The 22911-nt window shown below is 38.2% G+C and overlaps 1 protein-coding gene across 1 annotated transcript in view; it reads left to right on the top strand.

The window, feature by feature from the left end:
* LOC131239904 (uncharacterized) overlaps window positions 1-22174 on the top strand; it is a 66105-nt gene extending 43931 nt beyond the window's left edge. The window contains exons 4-6 of the mRNA XM_058237823.1: window positions 18065-18150; window positions 18228-18336; window positions 21816-22174. Coding sequence (XP_058093806.1) covers window positions 18065-18150; window positions 18228-18336; window positions 21816-21977 — 357 coding nt within the window. The 3' untranslated portion in view covers window positions 21978-22174. The remainder of the gene's footprint in view (window positions 1-18064; window positions 18151-18227; window positions 18337-21815) is intronic.
* Window positions 22175-22911: the final 737 nt, after the last annotated feature.

The raw sequence follows: 22911 nt of genomic DNA, 5'->3' as shown, positions 1-22911 counted from the left end.
AACATAACTCTTCATCTCTGTGTACTCATCATCTAAAATACTTCCCCATGATCTCCCGGAGCATGGGTGGCACCACACTTATCCCCCACGTTGCACTTCACTTATCATATTCTTGAAGTGTGAGCTCGCTGCAACATTCGCAAGGATTTGGTCATAGTTAAAAAAAAAAAAAACTTAGCTCTAAACTTCTCAAATTTCTTCCTCACATGCACTCTACTAAACATTTCCTTTAGTTTCTTTTATGTCTCACCTACCTCTTTGTATATCCTCGGATCAGAAGGTAGATTCGACACCCGCATGTTACTACCATGACCCATCCCCCCATAATCTTCCCTTATTACGACCATTTCCTCCACCACCCTTAGAACTCCCGCTAGTCATCTACCCCCCGCCCCACTCTCATCTTCTCCACTCCACCCGCCATGCTCATGGGTAGACCCTTCAAATCTAGGCCTACTTGCTTCCCACTGCCTCTCCTGATCCCTTTCCCACTGATCTCGTATGTACTCCTATACTCCATGACTGTATGCATGATCATCCTTGTCATCGAGATCCACTACATCCTTACATGCATATGGTGGCTGCCCAATGCCTCCCTAATCTCCCTTTCCTGCATGGCTCAGTAATCTCCATCTTCACATTTTTTAAAATAAAGCCCTCTTTTCTGCTCTCACATCCTGTGGGCACTTGGGGGTAATATACAACTTTGCGATACCCTTCCAGTAAATGCTCCTTCAAGTAGGTTACCCTCTTCACTCTTTGATACGTGGCCACATAAATTACAGATGACTCCCGAATCGAGTATTGGGAATAGTCGGCCGTATCTCCATCCAATATCAGGCTCTCCCTCTTACTCCTAGTATGTTTTACCTGCAAAAGAACATGATGTTAGCAAAATCAAGGTACTACATGATTTTTTTTTTTTTCACATTTATTAATTATTTATTAAATAATTAATAAGCCCTTAAAAAATTTATTAAATAAATTTATAATTATATATTTATAAATTTATAATCATCAAACACCTTTTAATCTAAAACAATGCAGCAAATTTACCACTGGTAGAATTTATTTATTTTTTAAATAATAACTTTATTTCTTATTTTTTAAAAAAATTTAATTTTAATTAAAAATATTATTTAATTCTGAAAATATAAAAAAAATAAAAAATACATGACCTGGGAGATCATGCCTCCTACATGTTTGATTTCATGTTTGAAGTGTAAGATTGCAACGACTTTGTGAAAATTTGAATTATCCCCAATTTTCTCCAAATCGGACCTACCTTCAAATCTTGAAATTAGAGTGTATGTGATGATCATTTCATCAAACACTCCTCATACTATGAAATTGTACTCAATTGACCACTGCTAGGAGTGAAATTTCGAATATATATATATATATATATATATATATATATATATATATATATATATATATATATATAAAATTAATTTTGTTTTTTCGAAATTTCACAGAAACTTCATAAATCAGTAGATTAAGCCTCATATATGTTTGATTCCGTGTTTGGAGTGTAAGATTGCAAGCAATTTGGGAGATATTGGGGAAAATTCTACTTTTCCCCAAATCAGATAACTTACCCTCAAATCTCGAATCGAAGGTTGAAATCCTTCATTCTCAATCAACGATTTTTATCATTTTCTCTCTGTTTTTATATGATTTAAACAATGAGAAATGGATCGAAATGAAAAAAAACCTCACTGATTGAGAAAAGTTCCCAAATTCGAGAAAATGTTGAATCCGATTTGAAATGTTGGTTTTTCTCCCAAATCCTTGCAAAGGATGGACCGAAATCCACCCACAAGCTGCTTAGAAGAGAGAAATGTGATGGAAAAAAGCGAAAAAATGGGTTTTGGGGGTTTTTTTTAGAGGAGAGCATTGTCGGTTCTTGCGTGGTATTGATGATATCTTTCAATATCGACAAGTATCACTGACACTAAGTAAATTTTCAAAGAGAATATGTGCGATAAGTCATGATTTGGAAAATATCGTTGATACATTGCAATATATCGCGCGATACTCAAGATTTTTTGGGCTCCAGCGATACTCCAAGGATGTTTTGTATCCCTGGAGTACGATATCAATAATATCGGCTGATGATATCGATACTACAAACATTGCTTTTGCCCATGCTTTGCGTTAAGCTACTCTTGAAAAGCAAACACCTTGCCCAACTCTCCCCTATGCTCTTATAAGCTCGCAGGCATTGTTTGGAGTATCCCTGATATTATTGATAATATGCTTGATATTTATCCATATCTCCAGCTCGACGACACCGATAACACAGGTAGTATAAAAAATTGCTGGTATCGGTGATATATCGCTAAGTATCTTCGATGTATCAATATCACCAATGTATCACTAATATTTTTTACTTTGTAAATTCTGGGTATCTTGTATCATTAATATTTTTTATTGTGTAAATTCCAAGTGTCGCTAATGTATTGGTGATATTTCAATAACATCACCAATGTATCGATATCGCCAAAAATCTGGTTATTAAAAAAATATCCATTTCAAATTTTTTTTTATGGGTGCATGCATGGTTGTATGATGAAATGCATTGTATATGCATGGATGGATGGTTGGATGGATGTGTGTGTGCACGCATGCGTAGATGGATGGATCACGCATGTGTGTTTGTATGTATGTATACGCATGCATGGATGGATGGATCCACCATTTTCCCATGTTTCCCTAATGTTTCCCTTAGTCAACGATACATGCTTTGCTTTTAGGCCTTTAAAGGGAAGCTTATTATTTGATTCCTAAATATGCAAATATGCATCTTTTTTGCTATTATTTGATTCTTAAATATGCTAATATGTGTATTTTAGCATCTCCTAAAGTACCATTGAAAATTTTCACCATTTTAACCATGTTTCTCTAATGTTTACTTGAGCCAACATTACATGCTTTTAGACATTCCATTAAAGAGAAACTTATTATGTATGCATCTTTTTGCAATTATTTGAGTCCAAATACACAAATGTGTATTTTAGCATCTCCTGAAGTTTTGTTTTGAAATTCCACCATTTCCTCGTGTTTCCCCAATGTTTTTGTCAGTCAATGATACATTTTTGGGTATCAGCGATAATATTAGTGATATCAATACATGTTTCTGTATCCCCAGCCAGCGATACATGTGACGATACTGATACTATGAACACTGTTCTCAGGGTAATAAAATTTGTAGCAAATTGAGTTGCTGCAGGCCGAAGTAACTTTCCCTTTTTGTGAACTTCCTCATTATAGCGATTACTTGGTTACGATTGTAGATGAAGGTTGGACTGGCCTAGCCTTTTCAACCAATTGTGCGGCATTCTTCTTTGCAATATATTCTTGAATAAGGTTGATACAGTGTGCAACACGGTGACCAGAATAAATGTTTCCGCTTCTCCCATCAACATTTTTCCAGCTAATTTGTATGATGCCTCATTGTTGGTAACAATTTGCACAACATTTTACTCAATTTCATACACCATTTTATTCATAAAATCAAAAATATGTTGTGCATCTTTTGTTACCTCAGATGTATCGATGACCTTTTAAAACATTGTTCCCAAGTGGCAATAGACCATATAGTTTTATCATGCTCTGTCTCGTTCGGCTAGTCCAACCATTGCGCATGATGAGGCATCTTTACTCTTCTATATAGGTCCAAACATGACCACAAACACCCTCACATCTCTGTACTTTGCATCAGTTATCTTTGCTAAGAAAGGTATCTCAGCTACATCGAGATTTGCTCCCATTAGAAGCAGAGTCATCTCGTATGTATAGGAGTATTCTTTGAAGTGAGCTGAAGGTATTGAGAGGGTTGTTAAAAGAAAGGAAAAGGCTTTCACTGTATCGCTTAAGTTACAGGGAGATTCCTAAACCCAAGAATTAGTAATGGCAAGTTATTCATTAACAAGAATATAATAACCACTTAAAATAGCGAAACATATTATATTTGTTGAGAAATGCTTGGCATGCGGTGATCACACAACATGCTAGAGGCACATCTTCACTTCATCCCCTACTTCCTCCCAGATCTCCGCTCCGACGATCTTTCATGAAACAGGTAAAATTATTTAACATTAAAAAAATGAAAGACCCATATAAGATTCAATAGACCCAATACCAACTCTTAGATGCATTCATAACCACTCACCATGGTATATCACCCATTGAAGTTCACAAGAAATCCTTAAGACATCGCTCAACAACTACGAGGATCATGATTTTGTCATACCCACTCACCATGACATCTTACTTGTTGAAGCTTCAGAGAAAACATGTTATTTGGTTGGCACACTTTTAATTTAACTCCAAAATGTGTGACAATATAAAATATTTTCACAATGAATGAAACTTCACTCCGAACTTCATCAATTATATCTAAGTAAATATGTAGTGATTGATAAATGAAATAAAGTATTTATAACCAAAAGCATAAATAAAGAGAGCTGGAACCCATATATTAGGGTGAATTAAGTGTTTCTATAATGTTTGGATGACTGGCATACATCACATTGAAAATTAACATCATTTAAAAATTTATATGGAAATAACAATCTAAGCGACTTGACTGACACGACCCAAGTAGTATATGTGATGAGGACAGCATTTCACGTACACCTTTGTATATGTATCAGAGGAGGAGGCGTGCCACACCGATTTTCCCGTGGCTAGGAGAGTACCTGTGATCGTGTTAAAGACCCCATGTGTATGTGCGGGCATCTAGAAGACTCTACACCGGGAAAAATGCACATGGGCTGCTTTATGGAGTGATCCAGACCGTTTGATTGGAGGGATGTGACGATCGGGCCATTGGATTGCATGTATCACATTATCAGGCCATTGATCATGGATCATCCACATCATTTTTGTTAGACTTCATCATCTTTTAGGATTTAGTTTTGATTATTTTATGTTTAGACACCTTTATGAGTGATTTTAGTAGATTCTCTTCTAGATTATGGCTATTTTTATTAAAATTCATAAGACGGTATTATTTGTAATTTTGAAACTTCTTGGAGCAATAAAAGAGGGGGGGGGGGGGGGGGGGGGCAAGCGACCTCTTCCCATTGGGTTTTGTGAAAAAAAATTAAAGAAGCTTTGCTCCTATTCTTCTTCTTCTTCTTCCATCTTCATGAGATTTGAAGATACTTCCATATGATTTGGAAGGGAAATTGGTGTGAGGCTAATCTTCATCAATGGAGGTGCGAGGTCTCCATCTATCCCCACATCAGCATCCCTTCATTCTCCATCAAGGTATTTTCTTCAAGGTTCTTCGATTCTCTCATCCTGAATCTCCATCTTGTTCTAAACCTAACTTTTCCATACCTATCAACCATCCAAACCCTAAAGGACCTAAACCTCCAACCTAGCCACATGTGCAACCGTACGGCCACACGTGTAAATCCCTCGGGTTGGCCGTACGGCCACACATGTAAATCCCCCAGGTGGGCTGTAAGGCCACATGTGTGAATCCCTCGGGTTGGCCGTACGGCCACATCTTGTCCTTTTTGGTTTCCCATCACCCTTGAAGCAAAACCTTCTTCTTCCTTTCCCTGAACTCTAACCTAAACTTCAAAATCCCCAACTTTCCTATTTTTCCAAACTACCAAACCCTAACTTCTCCCATTCCTCAATTCACCTAAAATCCTTTCACCCCTTCTACCCAAAACCCTAATTCCCATATGTTAACATCTAAACCCTTTAACCCCTTCATCCAATTTGACCCCATAAACCCTAAATCCTAGATTTCCCCAATTTCCCTAACCCTAATTATACCCTAGGTAGTATTAGGTCTTTTACTTTGAAATAGGCTTTACCCTATGCTAGTTGGATGTCCCTACATCCATTAGATCTTAGTTTTCTTTATTTAATGATCTTTTACGACGATGTTTGGTAACCTAGGCTAGGATTATGCATGATATTCTTATGGTTTTCTTAGTATCAGTGATGATAATGGCAAGTTTTATGGGTTTTTTTTTTTTGTTAATTACCTTAATTTTGCTACTTGATCTCACATAATATTTGGTTCATAATTTGGTCCTACATCAAATTGGTATCAAAGTCCATACGTTTAGCATAGGATTTTTGTGTTGCATCTAGGTTAGAGTTACATCTAGGGTTTCCTTTTAGAGTTTCCTTGTGTATTCCCACCAAGGTATCCCGTATCGGTATCGGTTGCGTAATAGTGCCCACTGATACCGATACGGATACGGGGGTGAATCAATGATACGGGGGAGTAACGACCCGTAACGGTGCATTTTATTTTTTATTTTTTGCTAAAAAAATATGAAAAAATATGGATTAAATCCGGAATATTCTAAGCATTCCAAATATGCATTCATTTATAAATTGGAACATGTTTATGGTGGTGTAACGGTCCACTCTTTGGTGAGAAGCTGTATCGGACTGTCTGATGAATTTATGAACCGGACAACCTGGTATTGGTTGTAGATATTTTATATTTAATTATCTAACTATATAATATCAATATGAATTAATTAGAATGAATCTAATACTAAAATATCTAATATTTGTAGGTATTGGTATATTACATACTTTGTGACTTGTGTACATTTTATTTCAACATACAATCTAGGGACTTTTATGTCCAATTATATAATTCATATATCTAACAAATTAATACAATTTTTCCCAATAAATCTTAAGAAAAAATTTGAAATTATATTCAAGTAAATAGTGTTATCGATTTAGAGCTGATTTGGTGGACCATTTGATGCCCCAAATCAACGTTAAATTCATGAAATCTATTGGCACTTATCTCACTAATGAATTGGTGGATATTTATTAAACAATGATGAATGAAAAATATCAAATGATCCTATTTCAGAAAAACAAGTGTTTGCAAATTAACGGTGAAAATCATTTAAATAATTTAATTTTGGAATTGTGACATGGCAACAATAGTGCCATAATTTAATTTATTAATTTCGAGTTAATGTATGCCTCATGGACAATTTTTACGGCCATGTACATAGGGCCCACCATGATGTATGTATTGTATATCAATGACATCCATCCGTTTTATCAAATCATTTAGGCATGGTCCAAAAATGAGGTAGATCCATATCTAAGGTGGACCACTAGTGGCGAGGCCTTGAAATTGGGGTCCACCTTAATGTACTTGTATATCCGTGTCATGAATCTATTTTTCCAGCTCACTGTAAAGCATGATCCAAAAAAACAGGCAGATTTAATCCTTAGGCTGACCGTTAGTGAATGACGCCCTGAACATAGGGCGCACCTTGAATTCTTGATGCATTTGTTGTATATCCATGCTGTCCATCCTTTTTGCCAACTCATTTTAGGGCATGGTCCAAAAAATGAGGCAAATCCAAATCTTTGGTGGACCACACAGTAGGGATTGAATTCCCACAATTAAAACTTTATTATTATTATTATTATTATTTTATTTTATTTTTAAGCTGCGACTTTGTTTTCCTTGATCCAAGTCCATGCAACCTTATCAGTAGTTTTGATGGTAAATAAACATTACAGTGGGCCATAATAAGTTTTTAACAGTGGGCATTCAATCCTACTGTGCGGTCCACTTGAGATCTGGATCTGCATCATTTTAGGGACCATGCCTTGAAATGATTAGGAAAAACTGATGGGTAGCATGGATACATAGTACAACACAAATCAAGGTGGGCTGCATGCACTAAAACAATGTAAGTGCACAGTGGGCATTCAATCCTATTGTGCGGTCCACTTGAGATCTGGATCTACTTCATTTTAGGGACCATGCCTTGAAATGATCAGGAAAAACTAATGGGTGGCATGGATATATAATACAACACATAAATCAAGGTGGGCCACATGCACTAAAACAATGTAAGTGCATATTGGGCATTCAATCCTACTATGCGGTCCACTTGAGATATGGATTTGCTTCATTTTAGGGACCATACCTTGAAATGATCAAGAAAAACTGATGAGTGGCATGGATATATAATACAATACATAAATCAAGGTGAGCCGCATGCACTAAAACAATGCAAGTGCACTACGCGGTGTGCGCCGCAGACCACTTAAACAAATAAGGTGACAGCCACTCACCCATTCATTTTTTTCCAGAGAGAGAGAGAGAGAGAGAGAGAGAGAGGGAAAGAAAGGGAAAATGAGAGGGAAAGCCGCAGCCCGAGAAGAAGAAGAAGGAGAAAACGAGGGGGGCAGCCAGAAGCCTGAGAAGAAGAAGAAGGAAAGAAAGGAAAAAAAGAAAAAGGTATGGTTTAGGGTTTCGTGATTTTGAAAAGGGCGTTACGAGGTTGTAACGGCCGCTATGGTCACAGAATCGAGGGGGTGCCCGTTTCGTCCCTGTATCGTGTAACGGCCTGGGCCGTTACCGTTATGTATGGGCCAATACAGCCGTATCGTAACGGATACGGAACACCCTGATTCCCACTTGTTCGAGATGTAGTTTTGGTCTTCATCACATAACGAATCTAGAGTAGATTGCTGAGGCCCTTAATGCTATCAGTAACCGTCTGACGACCATTTTAGCACATAATAGAACCACTGCCACTCAATTAACCACGACCAATGCGCGTGTTAATCAACTTGAGGCCTCTTTACAGGCAAACCCTGACATTGGGGAAGACGTTCAATCTCAGGCTAGAGATCAAGTTGATAGCCAAGAGCGTGGTCCTGGCCAAGGCGTTGGCCATGGTCAAGCACAAGTGCCACTTAATAGAACCATTGCCACTCAATTAACCACGACCAATGCGCGTGTTAATCAACTTGAAGCCTCTTTACAGGCAAACCCCGACACTGAGGAAGACGTTCAATCTCGGGCTGGAGATCAAGTTGATAGCCGAGAGCGTGGTCATGGCCAAGGCATTGGCCACGGTCAAGCACAAGTGCCACTTGCCATGTGAGGAACGTTATGACTGTCATGATCTAAAAGCATAAGTCATGAAATGTGTGAAAGATAAGGCCCACAGTTTTGATGGTCGCTTGGACCCCAAAGCATTCCTTGATTGGTCGGTAGACATGGACTACTATTTTGAGTGGTATTATATGTTTGATGCCTGTCAAGTGAGATTTGCCAAGATGAAGTTGCTGGGCTAGGCCAAACTTTTTTGGACCAACATGGAGCGTAAAATTGAAAGGAGAGGAGAACCCCCAGTTGTGCACTAGGCTAAGATGAAAGAGGTCCTTAAAGAAAAATATCTCTCTTTCTTATTGCCAAAGGCTCCTATACTAGTGGCAGGCTTTGCATCAGAGATCCATGACTGTGCTAGATTACATCGCTAGGTTCAAAGAGTACATGATGCGATGTGACATTGAGGACCCGATGGTTACATTGTCCAAATTCAAGATGGGTCTCTAATTCGGGATCCAACGAGAACTTTAATCTTGTGACATTAGCACATTGGAGCACATTTATCAAGTGGTGTAAGACATTGAACACTACCTCAAGGCACCAGTTGGTAAGCGTTATGACTCTTAGGATCTAAATGTTAAGACTTAATCTTAAGGGGTTAAGCCTAACATGGGGAGTCGGCCCAAACCCCAAATTGGTTCCCAATCCATCTCTAGAGATATCAAAGGAAAAATGGCTAACAAGTGATAACTCTAGGGGAGGGGAGCAAATGCGATGCTTCAATTGCCATGGAGTTGGCCACTTTACGCATCAATATCCTTCGATAGAAAGGAACAAGGCCCTGGTGATTAACGATGGTGAGGAAGGAGATGACCAGGCGATTTTGAAGAAGTATATCAACCCGATATTAATGGTGCTAGTGATGAAGTAGAAGAAGAAGAGACCACACCACTTGCAGTCGTTAGGTGCGCCTTGACCAACGCTAAGGAGAATGATGACTAGTTTTGAACTACTATATTTTACACCTATGCAAAATGTGGAGAGAAGAATTGCAAGGTGATCGTCGATAGTGGTAGCTATACCAATGTGGTCTCCACTGGCACTATCCCGTTTGGGTTTGAAACCTGAACCGCACCCTTAGCCCTATAGAGTCTCATGGGTGGATGCATCTTCCACTCCTGTTACCCAACAATGTCTCATGCCCGTTACTTTTGGATCCTATTCAGATTCACTGTAGTGCGATGTTTTACCTATAGATGTTGGACACATCATTTTGCGACGACCTTGGTTATTTGACCACGATGTGACGATATACGGGCTGCTCAAATGTGTGTTCATTCATAGATATAATCACTTTAGTTCCTCTCCCACCAAAAAAGTAATGTGGAGAAAGCTTAGGGGAAGTTGAGTAACCTAAGGGATACGAAGAAATCCCAACCTAAGTCTCTCCATGTTATCAATGCCAAGGAGTTTGAGAGAGAGACTATGGTGGATTTGATGGTGTACGCCTTGGTGGTGAGAGAAGTCACACCTGAGGTTAGTGTAGAGGGACCCCCTGAGGTGAAGCCGATTATGGATGAGTTTCATGATGTATTTCCAGAGGACTTACCAGATGAGCTTTCACCCATGAGGGACATCTAGCATGCCATTGATCTTGTCCCCGGGTCGACTCTACCAAACTTTCCTCATTATCGAATGAACCCCACGGAGCATGCAGAGTTGAAGAGGCAAGTAGATGAGCTTCTCAGAAAGGATTTAATTCAGGAGAGACGAGTGGAAGATAGCCTTCAAGATGAAGGATGGGCTTATATGAGTGGCTAGTCATGCCCTTTGGCTTGACTAATGCCCCGGGTACATTTATGAGAGTGATGACCTAGGTGTTGAGACTCTTTATAGGTAAGCTCCTTGTGATGTATTTTGATGACATTCTTATTTATAGCACATCAAAGGAACAACACCTCTACCATCTGAGACAAGTTTGCAAGGTCCTTAGAACTGAAAAGTTGTACGCCAACCTTAAGAAATGCACATTTATGTCAAAAAGCATTATCTTCTTAGGGTTCATCATATCATCTGAGGCCATGAGAGCGGATGCCAAGAAAGTCCGGGCCATAGTTGAATGGCTTGAACCGCGCAATATTTACGAGGTGCAAAGCTTTTATGGCTTAGCAACTTTTTATAAGCGGTTCATTAGAGGATTTAGCTCTATCATGGCTCCCATCATGGATTGCATTAAGAAAGGGGAGTTTGTTTAGACTAAAGCTACTTCCAAAGCATTTAAGGAGATTAAGGACAAGATGAGCGAAGCCCCCGTCATGCACCTTTCAGACTGTATTTGTGGTTGTGGACCATTTTTCCAAAATGGCCCATTTCATTCTGTGCTAAAAAATGTCAGATGCCTACAATGTGGCAAACTTTTCTTTGAAGAGGTAGTGCGTTTACATGGTCTACCTAAGACCATAGTGTCTGATCGTGATGTATGCTTTATGACCTATTTTTGGAAGACAATATGGCACATGATGGGAACAAGGCTTCAATTTTCATATGCCTATCACCCTCAAATAGACAGTCAGACTGAGGTTGTCAATAGGAGTCTTGGAAATCTGCTTAGATGCCTTGTGGGTGATCACGTCCGAACTTTGGATATCGTTTTGCCTATATTTGAGTTAGCATATAACAGTTTCATTAATAAGTCCATAGGCATGAGTCCATTTGAGGTTGTGCATGGCTACAAACCTAGGAAATTTGTAGATCTCATACCTATGTCTGTGTCCCATAGGCCATTTGAGTCAGCACATGAGTTTGCGCGTCACATACATGAGTTGCATAGTGAGATCAAGAAGCGTAATAACGTAAGTAATGAAAAATATAAAGTGTTTGCTCACTCTCATTGCGGGTTTCATGAATTCCAAGTAAGAGATTATGTCATGGTTCGTATAAGGCCTGAATGGTTCCCACATGGGGCCGTTAAAAAGTTACAAATGCGTAGCGCCAGACTATACAAAATACTGCAAAAATTGGGTCCTAATGCGTATATAGTAGACCTTCCACCTATAATGGAATTAACTTTACTTTTAATGTGGAAGATCTAATATACTACAAGGGTCTTGCTACTCCGCCTTTTGATCCATCCACAGACCATCCCACAGACCATGACCTAGTCCCAAACCCATGGCCCCTACTTGACCAATTACCCAAGCCTTTACCACCTTTACCCTCATTGCCTGCTCGAAGTGAACAAATTGAAGACATACTGGATGCACAAGCAGTTTCCAAACGCCATGGGGGATTTCAGAAATTCCTTGTCAAGTGGAAGCATAGGCTGATTTCAGACAATACTTGGATTATAGAGGACGAGCTACAACATTTGAATCCAGACATTTTGAAGCGTTGCAGGAGTTTTAGTCTGCCAGAGGCAAACTCTTCTTAGCCGAGGAGAGTTGATGAGGACATCACTTCACGTACACCTTTGTGTACGTATTAGAGGAGGCGAGACACACCAATTTCCCTATGACTAGGCGAGTACTCGTGATCGTGTTGAAGACCCCATGTGCATATGTGCGCATCTGGAAGACCCCACATTGGGAAGATGCACATGGGCTGCTTTATGGAGTGATCCAGACCGTTGGATTGGAGGGACGTAACGGTCGGGCCGTTGGATTGCATGAATCACATGATTAGGTCATTGTTCGTGGATTGTCCACATCAGTTTTTTAGACCTTATCATCTTTTAGGATTTAGTTTTGATTATTTTATGTTTGGACACCTTTATGAGTGATCTTAGTAAATTCTCTTTAGACTAGGGCCATTTTTATTAAAATTCATAAGACGGTGTTATTTGTGATTTTGAAACTTCTTGAACGGGGGGGGGGGGAAGAAGCTTTGCTCCTTTTCTTATTCATCTTCCATCTTCATAAGATTTGAAGATACTTCCATGTGATTTGGAAGGGAGATTGGTGTGAGACTAATCTTCATCAACGGATGTGTGAGGTCTCCATCTATCCCCACATCAGCATCCTTTCATTATCCATCAAGGTATTTTCTTCAAAGTTCTTCGATTCTCCCATCCCAAATCTTCATATTCTTTTAAACCTAACTTTTCCATACCTATCAACCATCCAAACCCTAAAGGACCTAAACCCATCCAACCTAGCCACACCTGTGACCGTACAATCACACGTGTGAATCCCTCAGGTTGGCTATACGGCCATATCTCGTACTTTTTGATTTCCCATCACCTTTTAAGCAAAACCTTCTCATTTCCATAAACCCTAACCTAAACCTAGAAATCCCCAACTTTTCTATTTTCCCAAACTACCAAACCCTAACTTCTCCCATTCCTCAATTTGCCCAAAATCCTTACACCCCTTCTACCTAAAATCCTAATTCCCATATCCTAACATCTAAACCCTTTAACCCTTTCATCCAATTTGATCCCATAAACCCTAAATCCTAGATTTCCCCAAATTTCCTAACCCTAATTTTATCCCAGGTAGTACTAATTCTTTTACTTTGAAATAGGCTTTACCATATGTTAATTGGATGTCCCTACATCCATTAGATCCTACTAATGATCTTGTACGACAATGTTTGGTAACCTAGGCTAGGATTGTGCATGATATTCTTATGGTTTTCTTGGTATCAATGATGATAATGGCAAGTTTTATGTTTTTTTGTTAATTACCTTAATTTTGCTATTTTGTCTCACATAATATTTGGTTCATGCATTAGTCCTACATCAATATGTTATAACTGGCACACTATTACTAAGACGAGACTCAAAAATAAATGCAGTAGAGATGTCATTGGAGTCAGATAGGTACATGAGTTTCACATCCACCATCAATCATCTTCTTGGTTTTTGGATCCTATATAACACTGTGAGAAGGAAAGAAGGTTACAAATAATTTAGTTGATTAGCAAGAGCACATAGAGAAAATAGGTTAAATAGAAAGAAGGAACATGAATAACCTAAGGTAATGCTAAAGATGAGGTAAGCTGATAGAATCCTTTCCCATAAACTTTGGAAAATGATCCCTTTATAAGTTTTGTTTAACTCAAGGAAGAAGAATGTGAAAGGAAGTTACCTTCCTTAATGGTCATATGATCAATGGCACTGGAGTTAGTAATCCAAGATGCAGGAGGATTGGAGTGAGACTGGAAGGCTTGATTACCAGAAAAACCTAATTTGCTTACTCAATGTACTATATGACAAAGATTGGCCAGCCCTCGATGAAGGTCAATGATAGCTGATTCCTGGGGCTGATAAATTTAGAGCTGGCTCCCTCAATCTCAACACTGCTAGTAGCACTTTTTGGCTTGGGACGGAGATGAGGATGAAGAATCTAGGAATGCTCCAAATCATGTCAACGATGGCCATGATGTTTGCAAAGGAGTTCATCCATATCACTATTTTTGGGAAAAAGAGTGAGACTCTCCTAGGGTTCCTCCTTGAGTTGGTTTGGACTAGTGTTCGAGTTGTCGAAATGCATGAAAAAAGGAGGAAACATGGAGAAAATGGTGGAATTTTTCAGTGAAACTTCAGGACATGCATAAATACACATATTTACATATTCAGGAATGAAAAAATTACAAAAAGAATGCATTACATAATAAGTTTTCATTTAATGGGACCCAAAAAGCATGCGATGCAATAAAAAATCACTTTAATAACAACCAAAATGAGTTTATATATTACAAATGCAGCTGGCATACTGTAATTAAGACATGTAAAAGTGAATAAACTCAAAGATGCCAAATCAAGGATGGACTGGATTATCCAATCAGTGTGGTTTTTGCATGATAGAGATGTACGTCACAAATCCACTCCTACCATCTGTTTTGAGAGGCCATAATAGGACAATATTCTAAAAGTTAGGCAGATCCAAAAATCTAGTGGTGGGCCATACCACTGTTTTTAATGGTGGGCATTTAATCACCACTGTTTCCCTTAGTGTGGTCCACCTGAGATGCAGATCTGTCTCATTTTGTCCTCATGCCTTAAAATTATCTATCAAAATAAATGGACGACATTGATAAAATATTTATCATTATGATGGCCCCACAGAACATCGACCCATCAATCCATGGATACAAACAAGTGGAACACACAATGGGAAACAGTGTGAATGGAACATCTACCGTTGAAAATTTCTTGGGGGCCACAAAAGTTTTGGATCAAGCATGTATTTGTGTTTTTCCCTTCATCCATGTCTGTGTGATCCTATGAACAGGTTGGATGAGAAATAAACATCACTGTGGGCCTAAGAAATGTTTCAACGGTGGAAGTTATTATTCCAACTGTTTCCAATGGTATGATCCACTTGATCTTTGGGTATGCTTAAATTTTGGTCTCAACCCCTAAAATAAAATGGAAAAATGGATGGACGGCATGGATAGACCAGATACATTCACGTTGGGCCTAACAGAGTTTACTCAGTACGCAATCTAATTTCCCCGTAAAAACCAGACGTGGGTTTCCTGCGAAACCCTTCCGCAGGAAGTTCCTGCGCAAGGATTCTGGGTGGGGCCCACTGAGATGTTTGTTAGAAATCAAACCCGTCCATCCGTTTTTCGACCCCATTTTAACACATGCTACCAAAAATTAGGAGGATCCAAAACTCAAGTGGGCCATAGGAGATGAAACAGTGGGGAAAGGAATGTCTACCGTTGAAACCTTCCTAGGCTCCACCTTGCTCTAAACCGTTTATAAGATCATTTTCACTCAGATAAAGTGAAAACACTAAAAAAATTAGACCGTTACAAAACTTTTATAGCATATAAATGTTTCAACAGTGGTCACTAAATATCCATTGTGTCCTCTCGTGTGTCCCACTTGAGTTTTGGATCCTCCTCATTTTTAGTCTCACGTCATAAAATGATCTTCAAAAATGGATAGAGGGGTTGGATTTCTCATAAACATCTAAGTGGCCCTCACACATAATCCTTGTGCAGGAACTTCCTGCGAAAGGGGGAAGCGGATTGCGTACTGAGTAACTCAGTACGTTAAGCGTACTGAGTAAACTTTGTGGGTCCACCGTGATTTGCATATTTTATCTACTCTGTCCATCCATTTTAATAGATAATATGATGGCTGGATCCCAAAAATGAAATATACCCAAATCTCAGGTGGACCTCACCACGGGAAACAGTGTGAATTGAAATTCTACCATTGAAAATTTCTTGGGGCCCACAAAAGTTTTGGATCAAGCTGATATTTGTGTTTTCCCTTTATCCATATCTTTGTGATCTTATGAACAGGTTGGATGACAAATAAACATCACTTTCGGCCCTAGCAAGGTTTCAATGGTGGAAGTCATTATTTCCACTGTTTCTTTTGGTGTGGTCCACTTGAGCTCTGGGTGTACTTATATTTTGGACTCGACCACTAAAATGATCTTTAATAACGGATGGATGGCGTGGATAACCCACATATATTTATAGTAAGCCCAACTGAGTTTACTCAGTACGCAATCCCATTTCGCGAAAAGGTTTCGTAGGAAATCCGCGTCCGTAAAAACCCACCCATTGTGAGGTCGTTTTCAAAATGGAAGAGGGTTTCAGAAGGGAACCCTCAAAACCCTAAATTTCCGAAACAAAATCTCTCCAAATCCCTAATCTTCAGCAGATTCTTTGCCGAAATCATCTCTAGGTTTGAAATTTTTGACGTATTCGAAGAAAAAAAGTGGAAAGTAGAGATTAGATGGCACCTACGGCACACCGATCAATCAATTGGCCCACTGCAATTTTCGTTCACCGATCCTCTTCTACGATTGGCCCTCCTCTTCTACAGGTACAGAAATCCGCAAGTTTCCCCATTTTTCTCCTTTTTTTTTGGGGGATATTTTGCGTATTTACGCAACGCTCCGATGTTATCGGTCCTTTTATCATTGAAAATGGGTTGTTTGTCACCGATTTCTCGCTGACAACTCGACTTTTCGCAAAAATTAATAAAATCACCGAAAAATTGGCGTTATTAGGAAGAGAAACGAAAAAAAGGGAGTTTTGGTGTCACAACTCCAGCGATACCGAAATTATCGGCGATAAGTCGATAATATCGCCGATAATTTAAACACTGGTTTGGACCCAACAATAAGAATAGGAAAAGAAAAGAGAGAGAGAGAGAGAGAGAGAGAGAGAGAGAGAGAGGAGGGAAAAATGGGGGAGGAGAGGGTCGAGATTTCCTGCACTAATGCCATGTAGATTTTCATAGGAAGAAAAGATGAAAAGAGGAGAGTTTTGGAGAGGAAAATATGTGGAGAGAGATGGTTTTCTCTCACATCTCATAATCACTTTATTATGAAATCTTAAACATAAAAAGGTATGGTGTCCTGAAGGACTACCAAAAGGAAATACCCACGTGTATAATACTCGTACGCAAGCACACACGTGCACAATCTCCTACAATATGCTTTAGTTCCAAACTTCCAATAGCTTTTGTGGCTTCTCAATCTCCTCCCTATCAGATAATTCTGTTTTTCTCATCAATTTATGCTGACTGACCATTGTATTTTCTCCCTAGTTCAGGCACTTGCGTATTTTGGTCGCAAATATCACTCACATCTCATCACCGCATCTTTCATCATCATCATTATAGCCTTGTCCCAAATGTTTGGTTGGCTTTCTCATTTCACCTATCCTTTCTATCTATAGCCCTATCCTTAGTAAGTAAGATCTCTTCTTACCACCTTGATCTGAGTCCTTTTAGGTCATTTTCTCATCCACTTTTTAGGCCTTTCAATGATCTTCTCCTCACTGGAGTCATCTCATGTCTTACTTGCACATGATTGAACCATCTCAATCTGCTCTCCATCATTTAAAATATTGTTAGTATTACACCTAGGCTGTTACAGATGACTTCATTCTTTATCGTATTTTCTGGTCTTCCCAACACTTCCATTTCAGCATCCTCTCTCTGCAACACAATCTCTGCTCATGATGCCTTTTAACAGCTTAAAACTCGCTCCATATAGCACATCTAGTCCACTATATGTCTTATAAAAAACTTAAAGTTTCATTGGCATCAACAATCACACAACTTGGAAGGCACATCTCCATTTCACCTACCAAGCTCCAATTCTGTTGAACATGTTACCATCTTGTCTTTATTACCTTAAATACCACAATCTCCTATTTCAACTATAAGCCATATAACTTTTTTTTTTTTCTTTTCTTTTTTCTTATTCATATTTCTAGGTTACAGGTAATTTAGAAGAGATTGCATGGTTGAAGATGGAGGGCCTCTGTATCAGGAAATATTTCACAGTTCCAAATTTTGGAGGGTGAGTTGCAAACACGATGGTTCAAGACTCATCTTTTCTTGTTTTGGAAATTCTTACATATGACATGTCCACACCAGATTCGGAAGTGATCACATTGATCGAGGTCATCTTGTGATGATTGCGGCAGATAGAGCTGAGAAGCTGTTTCCTGGAGGATTCAATCTGCGAGTACATGTTGGGGATACGGTATGATAAGTTTCCTTGTTCTGTTCTTGTAACAAGAACAGTTTATGCCTTGAAACAATCATTGGGCCAGAATGTTACGTTTGTGGGTCAGGTCGGTACATCCAGTTGGGAAATTTTCTGTATTTTAAATTTTCGGCCAGGTGTTGTTATTGAAGTAGTTAAGTGAAATATATTGCCATACAGCTATATACATTATATGAAGCAATGATCCGGTACGGATTTGTCTTATATCTTATTTTGTTTCCAATACTCTGTGGCCTCAAACAAACCTATCTAAATCATTGATCACTAGTAACCATTTAACAGTAGGGGTCCAATATGGATTACACATGCCACAAAATCACCATTATCAGACGATCAAATCCATCAGATCAAGGCAATGAAAAATGGACGGTAAGAATAAAATGGTCCTGCCATCCATTTTGCAAATACTTAATCAGATGCCATTGGTCGTTAGATTGCAGCAATTTTAGAGTCATGTGCAATCCACAGTGAGCCCCTTCTATCCATTGGTCCACCATGATCATAAGTGGGTCATTGGGTCCGATAGAGGAACATGAATTTTTACTGGATCATGGCCTTCATATTATGTACTGTCAGAAAAAATCTGGTGCTAAACATTAGTGTCTAAGTAATTGGACATTTTTGCCTCTCTACATATGGCGCATCTACAAGATACAAATTATTCATTAGTAGGAACAGTAACCCATAAATGACAATGGTTCTAGTCACCAATTTGAGAACTTTTGCTTATCATCTTCCATTGGTTGGACTTAGGGCAGTCAGTGGGTTGATTTCAGGTCAAATATTGGTGTACTCAGTGATTTAAATATTCGAAAGATACCATCGGTGTCGCACAATGTTGATACGAAACTGAGCTGGAGTGGAAAACCTCCCTATTATCAGTCAATATCTCACGATATATCGCAATGTGTTGATGGCATTATCATAAATATTGCAGTTATATATTCCACGATGTCATTAATATGTTCAATACTTATCAACGATATTGCAGTCGTGTCACCTGACTCACCTCCCTTGCAAATTCAAAAAAAAAAAAAAAATTAAAAAAGAAAAAAGAAAAAGAAAAAAGAATAGAAAACTCAAGCTAAAGCAAAAAGATCCACCAAAAAACCTATTTTCTCTGAATTTTTTTTTCTATGATTATGTTATTATGGAGATTTTGACCAATCATTTTCATTCGTTTGGAGAGAATGGGATTTGGCTCAAGCTAAAGCAAAAAGATCCACCAAAAAACCTATTTTCTCTGATTATGTTATTATGGAGATTTTGACCAATCATTTTCATTTGTTTGGAGAGAAAATGGGATTTGGCTCAAGCTAAAGCAAAAAGATCCACCAAAAAACCTATTTTCTCTGATTTTTTTTTTTTTCTTTCTATGATTATGTTATTATGGAGATTTTGACCAATCATTTTCATTTGTTTGGAGAGAAAATGGGATTTGGGTGTAAAAATCAAGATCGAAGTGTGATACCAAACACCCAATTGGCGAGTTTTTGCTAATTTAAATTGTTTTCTTGTATTTAAATTGCTTGGAATCTGTAGAAGGAAGTTAATAATCCATGATTTTGCATGTTTTGCATGCCCAATCATGGATTTTGACCTCCAATTTTTGAATGTTGAGAAAATGAGGGAATTTAGGGAAAATCCAAAATTTCCCCAATTCACCAAATTAACTTGCAATTAGAGTGTGGAAAAATAATGTGAGAGTACTTGGAGGCTAATTTATAGATTGGCAGAACCTTTTGAAAATTTTGAAAACAAATATTTTTAATTAAAAAACATCGAAAAATAAATAGAAAGTGATTTTTATTTAAAAAAGTTACATTCGACCAAATGTTATTTGTGGCTAATATTATGTATTTATGAGTATATGCTGATCTTAACATCAGCCACACATTAACTTATTTTTTTTTAAAAAAATAATTTAAAATATATTTTTACAGCGGCACGCCTGCATTGAGGGCACAATTATATGTTTACTTTCTTTTTCGCTTTTGAATGTATTGGTTATGTTTTTTCATGTCTTCTATGATTTGTAAATCATGTGAATTGATTTGAATATAATTGCATCACTTTATCAAACAACACAGTTTAGGAATCTATACAAAAGGAAACTTATTATGTGTACTTGTTTTTCGTGATTTTTTGAGTACTAGGTGTGTAATTTTTTTTATTTTTTGTGTAACAAACCTTGAAGTTTCATTGAAAAATTCGACCAATTTCACAATGTTTCCCAAAATGGTGGTACATTTTGCAATACATGCAATGTTTCCCATGCTATACCGATACATTTCTTAATCCCAATGGTGCGATACGTGCGTTGATACTGATACTTATATCACTGGGTGTATCCATATCTGGACCCAACTAAAGGAATCTGATTTGGGCCCTAACCAGGTTGTATAGGAATACTATTGTACCAAATCTGGTTACTATGGTGCGGGTACTATGGGACCAGATATATGAGGTACTGGCTCTGAACCCAATTGGATTTGGGAACCCCGCTCGGTACTGTCATGTCTAATTTCGAGCATGAGCCATGACGGGGAATGGGGTTTGAATCCAAAACTGGGTCTAGAACTGGTCTGGATTTGGGTTTGGATCTAGATTCAGATTCCAGTTCATAGTAGAAATCCCCCTTCTTAGAAGTCTTTAAAAAAGGATCATATAACTAAAGAGAGGTTAACACTGAAAATAATCACATATTAGAATCCCCTTTAGTACTGGAATTGGTAACACAACCTGACCTGATTTCTTATCCAATCTGAGTCGGAACCAATTAGTTAAAGGCCTGAAATCTGGATTCAGATTCGATTAAATATTTAATTCAGATTCCAGACAGCCCTAGTTTGATAATGTGTTTGTTGTTCAGTTCTAAATTTCTAATCGTCGGAAGTTCAAACTATAGTTGGGATCATTCAACTGGTTGATGTCTGGAAACAGCCTATCTATTTAAGGGCCTAGCTGAAGAATGGTTTTAATCATGTATATGTGTGACACGTGCAGATGCATTGTGATAACTAACTTGGGTCATGTACTGTGTGCTGCATGCACAGATGTCACCTTGTAAGTTTTTTATTTTGAACTATGACTCTATTTTAAAAAAAAGAATTATCCAGTACAACCATTTACTCTTGAGTTCTCCATGTAGGTGATTATTTCCAATATATTTATCTTGATCAGACGGTTGTTATGTGTGGGCCCACAAATGTAGCAGCTGGCAGTTGTAGCATATGACAACCGTCTAATAATCCTGCACGATGAACATTTGGGAGGAAGTGATTCCATCAGATCATCCCATTTGACGTTTCATTTTATGTCAAACCTGTTCAGTTGTTGTGTTATGAGGGTTTCCACTGTTGATGCGTCCAAATCACATAGATTCTGTTTTATAATTCGACAAAATTTCAAATCCTTTCCTTCTTTTGGGTGTTGTTGATTTGCTCGTCTTGCAGCCGAACGATATCCGAGCTGCTGAGTTTGGAGGAGCTTTAGCAGTTGGAGTATGCACTGGTATCTTTAATAAAGAGGAGCTGGAACAGGCAAGCAATGGAAATGCAGTTATCCTTGAAGATCTTGTAGATACTAATGCCTTCATGAACTTGTTGGGCATCTGAAGCTGAAATCAGGAGAGCCCATATTCAGATGTCAGATTTTATGATATTCAAAAGCGGCTGCTGCATGCAAGGTAGCACATAATTGCATAATTTTAACTTGAAAGGATTGTGTTTCAACACCATGAAAATACCTGACAGTTCTGTTGGAAAGTTTATTTTAAGTCATTAGAGAGAATTACTCAATTTCTATATTTTCATTTTTGAAAGGTGTCTCTGTTTGTCATCATCATCACCATCATTTTCCTCTGTTTGAGCCACAGCCTGGAACCAACAAGTATCTTGGTCGTGAGTGTTGGAAACATGCAACTAGTTGATTGTAATCAACCTATGTAATGTACTATTAAATAGCTCTTGGTTGAGTAGGTCTCACTGTGGGTCCTATGCCTAGATAGAGGGCTGCATCAGGTTGGCAGCCATCATCAAACTTTTGCCATAGTTTTCATCATGAATTCAGACCCCCCCACAAAAAAAAATAATAATAAAAAAAAAAAAAATTAAATTAAAAATTAAAAATTTAAAAAATTTAAAAAAATTGATGGAAAAGGATTCATGTAGCCAATCCCAATTAGTTGGTAAGGCTTAGATGATAATGATGATAATGATGACTATGGCAATGATGGTGATTTGTTAGGTACATGCAAGTTGCTGACAGGGGGGATTCCATGCATGACAGGCCCAAGTTTGCCATAACGATTTCAGTTCCTCCAAAATTGTGCAAATGTAGAGAGCCCAACGCCTTTGATTTTTGGTCAGTTTCGATGTCACTCTAGTACCTATATCGCATTTTCACTGTAGTCTAATGGGTGAAGGGTCAAAGATCTTCCAATATGGAAGAATTTTAGGGCATCTCCCACAGATGCCCTAAAATTATGGATCAACAAACAGTGGTACCGGTCCAAAAGTTTCACTATAAACTTAAATGTTTTCAGAGGAT

Source organism: Magnolia sinica, chromosome 3, assembly GCF_029962835.1.
Source record: "Magnolia sinica isolate HGM2019 chromosome 3, MsV1, whole genome shotgun sequence".
Lineage (NCBI taxonomy): Eukaryota > Viridiplantae > Streptophyta > Magnoliopsida > Magnoliales > Magnoliaceae > Magnolia > Magnolia sinica.
This window is presented reverse-complemented; position numbering and strand designations above follow the sequence as displayed.